This window comes from Oncorhynchus gorbuscha, linkage group LG19, assembly GCF_021184085.1.
Source record: "Oncorhynchus gorbuscha isolate QuinsamMale2020 ecotype Even-year linkage group LG19, OgorEven_v1.0, whole genome shotgun sequence".
NCBI classification, from domain to species: Eukaryota; Metazoa; Chordata; class Actinopteri; order Salmoniformes; family Salmonidae; genus Oncorhynchus; species Oncorhynchus gorbuscha.
The window spans coordinates 53,032,425-53,043,783 of NC_060191.1; the positions used below are offsets into that span (position 1 = coordinate 53,032,425).

The 11,359-nt window shown below is 41.2% G+C and overlaps 1 protein-coding gene across 11 annotated transcripts in view; it reads right to left on the reverse strand.

The window, feature by feature from the left end:
* The window catches only part of LOC124006260 (phosphatidylinositol-binding clathrin assembly protein-like), a 32,444-nt gene extending 21,294 nt beyond the window's left edge, over positions 1-11,150 (reverse strand). For 5 of the 11 annotated variants that reach the window (XM_046316162.1, XM_046316160.1, XM_046316159.1 and 2 more), the window contains exon 1: positions 10,633-11,149. In XM_046316162.1, the coding sequence (XP_046172118.1) occupies positions 10,633-10,762 (130 nt within the window). In that variant the 5' untranslated portion in view covers positions 10,763-11,149. Of the gene's footprint in view, positions 1-10,632 lie in introns of all 11 variants that reach the window. The other 6 variants (XM_046316161.1, XM_046316164.1, XM_046316158.1 and 3 more) reach the window with 3 other exon arrangements.
* Positions 11,151-11,359: the final 209 nt, after the last annotated feature.

Sequence of the window (11,359 nt, forward strand, 5' to 3'; positions counted from 1 at the left end):
TTTTAACAAAGCTAATCTGAAAACAAGACTCCCTAAATTTTATCAGCATATCGATTGCGCAACCAGGGGTGGTAAAACCCTGGATCATTGTTACTCTAACTTCCGCGACGCATATAAGGCCCTGCCCCAACCCCCCTTTCGGAAAAGCTGACCACGACTCCATTTTGTTGATCCCTGCCTACAGGCAGAAATTAAAACAAGAGGCTCCCACGCTGAGGTCTGTCCAACGCTGGTCAGACCAAGCTGACGCCACACTCCAAGACTGCTTCCAGCACGTGGACTGGAATATGTTTCGTATTGCGTCAGACAACAACATTGACGAATACGCTGATTCGGTGTGCGAGTTTATTAGAACGTGCGTCGAAGATGTCGTTCCCATAGCAACGATAAAAACATTCCCTAACCAGAAACCGTGGATTGATGGCAGCATTCGCGTGAAACTGAAAGCGCGAACCACTGCTTTTAATCAGGGCAAGGTGTCTGGCAACATGACTGAATACAAACAGTGCAGCTATTCCCTCCGCAAGGCTATTAAACAAGCTAAGCGTCAGTACAGAGACAAAGTGGAATCTCAATTCAACGGCTCAGACACAAGAGGCATGTGGCAGGGTCTACAGTCAATCACGGACTACAAGAAGAAACCCAGCCCAGTCACGGACCAGGATGTCTTGCTCCCAGGCAGACTAAATAACTTTTTTGCCAGCTTTGAGGACAATACAGTGCCACTGACACGGCCTGCAACGAAAACATGCGGTCTCTCCTTCACTGCAGCCGAGGTGAGTAAGACATTTAAACGTGTTAACCCTCGCAAGGCTGCAGGCCCAGACGGCATCCCCAGCCGCGCCCTCAGAGCACGCGCAGACCAGCTGGCCGGTGTGTTTACGGACATATATTCAATCATGTGAAATCCATAGATAAGGGCCTAACACATTTATTTCATTTGACTGATTTCCTGAAATTAACTGTAACGTTCATATTTCTGTTCAGTATATAATTAAATGTATTAAAATGAGAGTGAATTAAATGGAGAGGTCCTTAGTTGCATTCACTGTTACTTTTGCATCTTTGTGACGAATAGCGTTTCTAAAGATGGTCACACAGATTAAAAAAGGTTTGACGCTGCCATCAAGGATCTTTTTTTTTTAAACATACAGTGCCTTCGGAAAATATTCAGACCCCATTACTTTTTCCACATTCTGTTACCTTACAGCCTTATTCTAAAATGAATTACATTGTCATTATGGGGTATTGTGTGTAGATTGAGGGGGGGGGATGAAGCTAAAAAATTATAATCTTACAAATAAAAACTGAAATATTACATTTACATAAGTATTCAGAACATTTACTCAGTACTTTGTTGAAGGACCTTTGGCAGCAATTACAGCATCGAGTCTTCTTGGGTATGACACTACAAGCTTGGCACACCTGTATTTGGAGAGTTTCTCCCATTCTTCTCTGCATATCCTCAAGCTCGGTCAGGTTGGATGGGGAGCGTTGCTGCACAGCTATATTCAGGTCTCTCCAGAGATATTTGATCGGGTTCAAGTCCGGGCTCTGGCTGGACCACTTACGGTCATTCAGAGACTTGTACCGAAGCCACTCCTGTGTTGTCCTGTTGTAAGTTGAACCTTTGCCCCGGTCAGAAGTCCTGAGCAGGTTTTCATCAAGGATCTCTCTGTACTTTGCTCCGTTCATCTTTGCCTTGATCCTGACTAGTTTCCCAGTCCCTGCCGTTGAAAAACATCCCAACAGCATGATGCTGCCACCACCATGCTTCACCGGAGGGATGGTGCCAGGTTTCCTCCAGACATGAAGCTTGGCATTCAGGCCAGAGATTTCAATCTTGGTTTCTCATGGTCAGTGCCAGGTTTCCTCCAGACATGAAGCTTGGCATTCAGGCCAGAGATTTCAATCTTGGTTTCTCATGGTCAGAGTCTTTTCGGTGCCTTTTGGCTAACTTCAAGCGGGCTGTCATGTGCCTTTTGATGAGGCGTGGTTTCCGTCTGGCCACTCTACCATAAAGGCCTGATTGATGGAGTGCTGCAGAGAAGGTTGTCCTTCTGGAATGTTCTCCAATCTCCATAAAGGAACCTGTCAGTGACCATCGGATTCAAATAAAAAAATCAAAACAAAATCAAATGTATTTTTCACATACAGTGGGGCAAAAAAGTATTTAGTCAGCCACCAATTGTGCAAGTTCTCCCACTTAAAAAGATGAGACGCCTGTAATTTTCATCATAGGTACACTTCAACTATGACAGACAAAATGAGGAAAAGAATCCAGAAAATCACATTGTAGGATTTTTAATGAATTTATTTGCAAAAATGGTAGAAAATAAGTATTTGGTCAATAACAAAAGATTCTCAATACTTTGTTATATACCCTTTGTTGGTAATGACAGAGGTCAAATGTTTTCTGTAAGTCTCCAGGTTTTCACACACTGTTGCTGGTATTTTGGCCCATTCCACCATGCAGATCTCCTCTAGAGCAGTGATGTTTTGGGGCTGTTGCTGGGCAAAACAGACTTTCAACTCCCTCCAAAGATTTTCTATGGGGTTGAGATCTGGAGACTGGCTAGGCCACTCCAGGACCTTGAAATGCTTTTTACGAAGCCACTCCTTCGTTGCCCAGGCGGTGTGTTTGGGATCATTGTCATACTGGAAGACCCAGCCATGTTTCATCTTCAATGCCCTTGCTGATGGAAGGTTTTCACTCAAAATCCCACGATACATGGCCCCATTCATTATTTCCTTTACACGGATCAGTCGTCCTGGTCCCTTTGCAGAAAAACAGCCCCAAAGCATGATGTTTCCACCCCCATACTTCACAGTAGGTATGGTGTTTTTTTTGATGCAACTCAGCATTCTTTGTCCTCCAAACACGACAAGTTGAGTTTTTACCAAAAAGTTCTATTTTGATTTCATCTGACTATATGACATTCTCCCAATCTTCTTCTGGATCATCCAAATGCTCTCTAGCAAACTTCAGACGGACCTGGACATGTACTGGCTTAAGCAGGGGGACACGTCTTGCACTGCAGGATTTGAGTCCCTGGCGGCGTAGTGTGTTACTGATGGTAGGCTTTGTTACTTTGGTCCCAGCTCTCTGCAGGTCATTCACAAGGTCCCCCCGTGTGGTTCTGAGATTTTAGCTGACCGTTCTTGTGATTATTTTGACCCCATGGGGTGAGCTCTTGCATGGAGCCCCAGATCGAGGGAGATTATTAGTGGTCTTGTATGTCTTCCATTTCCTAATAATTGCTCCCACAGCTGATTTCTTCAAACCAAGCTGCTTACCTATTGCAGATTTAGTCTTCCCATCCTGGTGCAGGTCTACAATTTTGTTTCTGGTGTCCTTTGACAGCTCTTTGGTCTTGGCCATAGTGGAGTTTGGAGTGTGACTGTTTGAGGTTCTGTCTTTTATACTGATAACAAGTTCAAACAGGTGCCATTAATACAGGTAACGAGTGGAGGACAGAGGAGCCTCTTAAAGAAGAAGTTACAGGTCTGTGAGAGCCAGAAATCTTGCTTGTTTGTAGGTGACCAAATACTTATTTTCCACCATAATTTGCAAATTCATTCATTAAAAATCCTACAATGTGATTTTCTGGATTTTTTTTCTCATTTTGTCTGTCATAGTTGAAGTGTACCTATGATGACAATTACAGGCCTCTCTCATCTTTTTAAGTGGGAGAACTTGCACAATTGGTGGCTGACTAAATACTTTTTTGCCTCACTGTACACAAGCGTAGCGAGTGTAGCGAAATGCTTCTGCTTCTAGTTCCGACAATGCAGTAATAACCAACGAGTAATCTAACCTAACAATTCCAAAACTACTATCTTATACACACACAAGTGTAGAGGGATAAAAAATATGTACACAAAGATATACGAATGAGTTTCTTGGTCACCTTCCTGACCAAGGCCCTTCCAATTACTCAAGTTGGCTGGGCAGCCAACTCTAGGAAGAGTCTTGATGGTTCCAAACTTCTTCCATTTAAGAATGATGGAGGCAACTGTGTTCTTGGGGACCTTCAATGCTGCAGAAATGTTTTGGTACCCTTCTCCAGATCTGTGCCTCAACACAATCCTGTCTCGGAGCTCTACGGACAATTCCTTTGTCCTCATGGCTTGGTTTTTGCTCTGACATGCATGGTCAACTGTGGGACCATATATTGACAGGTGTGTGCATTTGCAAATCATGTCCAATCAATTGAATGTACCACTGGCGGAGTCCAATCAAGTTGTAGAAACATCAAGGATGAGCAATGGAAACAGGATGCACCTGAGCTCATAAGCAAAAGGTCTGATGAGGTATGTTTTTAATACATTTGCTAAATATGCAAAAAAAACTTTACGTTTTGTCATTATGGGGTATTGTGTATAGATTGAAGATTTTTATTTAATCCATTTTAGAATAAGGCTAACGTAGAGAAATGTGAAAAAGTCAAGAAGTCTGAATACTTTCCGAAGGTACTGTGTAACACACACACACACACACACACACACGTATGTATTAATACACACACACACACGATATGGAATCATATTATGTTTCATAGTTTTGATGTCTTCACTATTCTACAATGTAGCACATAGTCAAAATAAAGAAACCCTTGAATGAGGAGGCGTGTCCATACTTTTGACTGGTACTAATATATATATAATATAAATATATATATTATCAGTCAAAAGTTTGGACACATCTACTCATTCAAGGGTTTCTTTATTTTTACTATGTGCTACATTGTAGAATAGTGAAGACATCAAAACTATGAAATAACATAAGGAATCATATACACTGCTCAAAAAAAATAAAGGGAACACTAAAATAACACATCCTAGACGGGGTGGCAGGGTAGCCTAGTGGTTAGAGTGTTGGACTAGTAACTGGAAGGTCGCAAGTTCAAACCCCCGAGCTGACAAGGTACAAATCTGTCTTTCTGCCCCTGAATAGGCAGTTAACCCACTTCCTAGGCTGTCATTGAAAATAAGAATTTGTTCTTAACTGACTTGCCTAGTTAAATAAAGGTAAAAAAGATCTGAATGAAATATTTTTATTAAATACTTTTTTCTTTACATAGTTGAATGTGCTGACAACAAAATCACACAAAAATGATCAATGGAAATCAAATGTATCAACCCATGGAGGTCTGGATTTGGAGTCACACTCAAAATTAAAGTGGAAAACCACATTACAGGCTGATCCAACTTTGATGTAATGTCCTTAAAATAAGTCAAAATGAGGCTCAGTAGTGTGTGTGGCATCCACGTGCCTGTATGACCTCCCTACAACGCCTGGGCATGCTCCTGATGAGGTGGCGGATGGTCTCCTGAGGGATCTCCTCCCAGACCTGGACTAAAGCATCCGCCAACTCCTGGACAGTCTGTGGTGCAACGTGGCGGCGTTGGTGGATAGAGCGAGACATGATGTCCCAGATGTGCTCAATTGGATTCAGGTCTGGGGAACGGACGGGCCAGTCCATAGCATTGTCTTGCATTAGGAGGAACCCAGGGCCAACCGCACAAGCATATGGTCTCACAAGGGGTCTGAGGATCTCATCTATGTACCTAATGGCAGTCAGGCTACCTCTGGCGAGCACATGGAGGGCTGTGCGGCCCCCCAAAGAAATGCCACCCCACACCATGACTGACCCACCTCCAAACCAGTCATGCTGAAGGATGTTGCAGGCAGCATAACGTTCTGCACCGCGTCTCCATACTGTCACTTGTGCTCAGTGTGAACCTGCTTTCATCTGTGAAGAGCACAGGGCACCAGTGGCGAATTTGCAAATCTTGGTGTTCTCTGGCAAATGCCAAACGTCCTGCACGGTGTTGGGCTGTAAGCACAAACCCCACTTGTGGACGTCAGGCCCTCAGAGTCTGTTTCTGACCGTTTGAGCAGACACATGCACATTTGTGGCCTGCTGGAGGTCATTTTGCAGGGCTCTGGCAGTGCTCCTCCTTGCACAAAGGCGGAGGTAGCGGTCCTGCTGCTGGGTTGTTGCCCTCCTACGGCCTCCTCCACGTCTCCTGATGTACTGGCCTGTCTCCTGGTAGCGCCTCCATGCTCTGGACACTACGCTGACAGACACAGCAAACCTTCTTGCCACACCTCGCATTGATGTGTCATCCTGGATGAGCTGCACTACCTGAGCCACTTGTGTGGGTTGTAGACTCCGTCTCATATTACCACTAGAGTGAAAGCACAGCCAGCATTCAAAATTGACCAAAACATCAGCCAGGAAGCATAGGAACTGAGAAGTGGTCTGTAGTCACCACCTGCAGAACCACTCATTTATTGGGGGTGTCTTGCTAATTGCCTATAATTTCCACCTGTTGTCTATTCCATTTGCACAACAGCATGTGACATTTATTGTCAATCAGTGTTGCTTCCTAAGTGGACAGTTTGATTTCACAGAAGTGTGATTGACTTGGAGTTACATTGTGTTGTTTAAGTGTTCCCTTTATTTTTTTGAGCAGTGTAGTAACCCCCCCCCCTCCCCACAAAAAAAAGTTTAACAAATCAAAATATTTTTATATTTGAGATTCTTCAAAGTAGCCACCCTTTAGACACTCTTGGCATTCTCTTAACCCGCTTCAGAAGGTAGTAAGGCCTTGTTAAAAGTTAATTTGTGGAATTTCTTAATATGTTTGAGCCAATCAGTTGTGTTGTGACAAGGTAAAGGTGGTATACAGAAGACAACCCTATTTGGTAAAAGACCAAGCCCATATTATGGTAGAAACAGCTTGAATAAGCAAAGAAAAATTACAGTCCATCATTACTTTAAGACATGGTCAGTCAATCCAGGAAATGTTCTCTGCTGCAGAAGATACGTTTATTAGAGTTACCTGCATCTCCTATTACAGGCCAAATAAATGCTTCAGAGTTCAAGTAACAGACACATCTCAACATCAACTGTTGATATGAGACTGCATGAATCAGGCATTCATGGTTGAATAGCTGCAAAGAAACCACTACTAAAGGACACCGATAAGAAGAGACTTGCTTGGGCCAAGAAACACAAGCAATGGACATGAGACCGGTGGAAATCTGTCGTTTGGTCTGATTTGGTCTGGTCTGATGAGATTTTTGGTTCCAACCGCCGTGTCTTTGTGAGACGCAGAGTAGGTGAACGGATAATCTCAGCATGTATGGTTCCCACCGTGAAGCATGGAGGAGGAGGTGTGATGGTGCTTTGCAGGTAACACTGTCTGATTTTTTTAGAATTTAAAAAGGCACAACCAGATTGGCTAGCACAGCATTCTGCAATATAATATGTTGCTCAGTTGTGCACCAGGGCCTCCCACTCCTCTTTCTATTCTGGTTAGTCCGTTTGCGCTGTTCTGTGAAGGGAGTAATACACAGTGTTGTATGAGACCTTCAGTTTGTCATTTTCTCACATGGAATAGTCTTCATTTCTCAGAACAAGAACAGACTGACGAGTTTCAGAAGGAAGTTATTTGTTTCTGGCCATTTGGAGAATAAATCGAACCCACAAATGCTGATGCTCTAGTCTAGATACTCAATGAGTCTAAAGAAGGCCTGTTTTATTGTTTCTTTAAATCAGCACAACAGTTTTCAGATGTGCTAACATAATTGCAAAAGGGTTTTCTAATAGTAGTTAGTAGATAGTTGCTGATAATGGGCCTCTATACACCTATGTAGATATATATTTTTAAATCTGCCGTTTTCAGCTACAATAGTCATTTACAACATTAACACAAATATATATATATAGCTCGTCTGATTAAGCAGGCTGTAATTTACAATTAATTGGTATATACAGCCTGAAACTAATGCCTGTGAAAATGTTCCTTACAAGCCAGAATGTTGAATACAATTACACTCACCAGTTGCCTGTGTGGTTTGTCCTTCAGCTGCTCAAAATTTGAGAAAGTATATACCAATTAATTGTGTATTACAATCTGATTAAATCCGACTACTGGAGTCCAGAGGAAAATCCTTGTGCCTGGCCCCGACTGCCATAAAGAGCTCTCTGTACCAAATAACTATTACTCCACTGGCAAGTAACCAGGCAGCTCTGCTACACAGACAGCCAAACCATTCAGACCTCAAGTGCAAGCACAGCTTTGGCTAGGACTACAGTTGGCTTCTTGACTTCTGATTTTCTGATTGAGCAAATATTGCAAAGGGATAGGCCTACCAACCAATATTGAGAAAACAATTCTAAAACTATGAGAGTGTACAACACTTGATTATAAAAAATAAAATAAAAAATTTTAAACACCCACAATCATGAATTGATTATTGATCAAACTATACCAGTCCGTTTAAATTTTAATTATGCATAACACCCCATTGAAATGAAAGGGCATCCTGACACATTCTATTTCCCTTTCCTGTGAGCAATTGCTACACTTTTGTAACTAGAGACCAGGTGAGTGAGACAGACCATACAATAGTTGGAAGTGACATACACCCCTTGACTTTTCCTACATTGTTGTGTTAAATGGATTTAAAATGGATTAAATTGAGATTGTGTCACTGGCCTACACACAATATCCCATAATGTAATTATGTTCTTAGAAATGTTTACAAATTAATAAAAAATGAAAAGGTGAAATGTCTTGAGTCAATAAGTATTCAACCCCTTTATGGCAAGCCTAAAGTTCAAGAGTAAAAAAAAAGGTCACATAATAAGTTGCATGGACTCACTGTGTGCAATAAGTGTTTAACATGATTTTTGCATGACTACCTCCTCTCTGTACCCAACATATACAGATAATTAAGGTCCCTCAGTCGATTCATCCACAAAGACCAGGGAGGTTTTCCAATGCCTCGCAAAGGGCACCTATTGGTAGATGGGTAATAAAAAAAATACATTGAATATCCATTTGAACATGAAGTTATTAAATGACACTTTGCGTGGTGTATCAATACACCCAGTCACTACAAAAATACTGGCGTCCTTCCTAACTCAGTTGCCGGAGTGTAAGGAAACCACCATGAGGCCAATTGTGATTTTAAAATAGTTAGAGTTTAATGCACGGTTTCCTCTAATTTGAACGATGAATTATAGTCACTGATTAGTAAGGAACTCCCCTCACCTGGTTGTCTGTTGTAATTTAAAGAAAAAAACTAAAACCAGCAGAAACTTGGCCCTCCATGGAATGAGTGACACCCCTGTGCTAAAGTAAAACTACCAAACAATGTGGCAAAGAAATTTACTTTACAAGCATTTCGCTACACCCCCAATAAAATCTGCTAAACACACGTATGTGACAAATAAGATGTTATTTGATATGTCCTGAATACAAAGGTTATGTTTGGGGCAAATCCAACAACATCAGAGTACCAATTTATATATTCAAGTATGGCTGCACAATGTTATGGGTATGCTATTCATTGGCAAGGACTGGGGAGTTTATTTAAAGCACAGGCAAAATCCTATAGGAAAACCTGGTTCAGTCTGGTTTCCAACAGACACGAAGGGTGAAACAACCTTTCAGCAGGAAAATACACAAATACACAAACACAAGGCCAAATATACACTGGTGTTGCTTACCAAGATGACATTGAATGTTCCTGATTGGCCTAGTTACAGTTTTGACTTACATCTGCTTGAAAATCTACAGCAAGAAATTAAAATGTCTGTCTAGCAATGGTGAACAACCAACTTGACAGAGCTTGATTTTATTTTATTTTAAATAATGTACAATCTAGGTGTGCAAAGCTCTTAGAGACTTACCCAGAAAGACTCACAGCTGTAATCGCAGCCAAAGGAGATTCTAACATGTATTGACTCAAGAGTGTGAATACTTAAGTAAATTAGATATCTGTATATATTCAATTAATTTGATTTTTTTAAAAAATCATTATTGGGTATTATGTGTAGATGGGAGAGAAATATATATATTTCATCCAGTTTGAATTCAGGCTGTCACACAACAAAATGTGGAATAAACCAAGAAGTGTCAATACTTTCAAAAATGCACTGTACATGTGCGGTCCCCAGCAGTGACACACACCTAGTAGTGATGATAATGTAGGCTACAACTTACATATGAGACAAAGTATTCTACTCTGACAAATGAACAAGGTAGTTTCCACAGCTAAGCTGTTCAAATGTGGTTGCTAAACCCTCTTCTTATGGTAAATAGATAAAAATAGGTCTACTGAATTTACTCCCTGGAACATATATTTTGGGGGACATTTTAGTATAGCCAAAACGTTAAATGTACTGTATAATGGAGAACTTGTCAATAAATTGTAAGATAAGATACACTATGACTGATAAATACATGATAACTGTTTAGGTCAAGGAGGGCAGCCTAAAGCTATGCAGAATGAATGAAACCACTTAACAGGCGGCTAGAAAGCTAGCTAATGTGACAGTGATGATGAGTAGGCCTACACTGAAATTATCAAAAATTCTGATATTAATGTTAACGTCCAGTTAAATAATGTTCCGAGCGGTCTCGTTGTATGCTCTCGTTTTGCTAAAATGTATACTTGATACATTTTGACAGGAGTTAACATAGCAATAACATTAGCCTATCCACTCAGGCTTCAGGCCTTATCAGCATCGCCATAACTCACGAGATGCAGACCTCCGACTGGTTTTAATGAATGACACATCAGAAACTCTCGATAATTTCGATACTTACAATCCAAATGTTTCTTTTTCGGACCCATTATTTCATGTGTGGTGGCCTTGCATACGGTTTTCGACACAGCAGATCCAGTTACACTGTGCTGGGCTGCAGTTATCCTGTCAGTAATGCTCTGCCCCGACATCTTCGTTTATTGATGCAAAAAAGATTTGAAAAATCACAATGTCTATAAAGTTCCAAATTAATTTAATTATAAAATCTCCACGGTCGACACCTCCAGTCCACCACCTATTTATAAATAAAGAAAAGGGAAAACTTAAGAGAAAAAGACAGGGCGACGAGGCAGAAGAAAAATTATACTACAAAATTCTAACGTATCCAAAACTTGATTATTTCAATCGAGTGTTGATCCGAAAAACGCCTTTGATCAAATGTATTTCATAAATAAAGATGCGGTTGTACATTTGGTAGGCTGACTCATTCTCTGCCTATTTCTCATCCCGATCTCTCGCTCACTGGATCTCTGTGTGTCTTCCTATCGCCACTCCTACTGGGTTTAAAGGACTAGACGCATTCAGGGAAATGGCGGGCCTGCTCTGTTCTCAGAAATGTTAGAATGTATGACGTTTACACGGAGCATGCCGACCTGGAATCAGATTTTTACATCATAATCCATCAAATATAATAATATTTTCCAAATCAAGGTAAACTGCTAAACAGGCATATGCCCACAGTTACTTCTTTTTTTGCAACACATTTGTCCAAGTCCTACTCCCTGCAA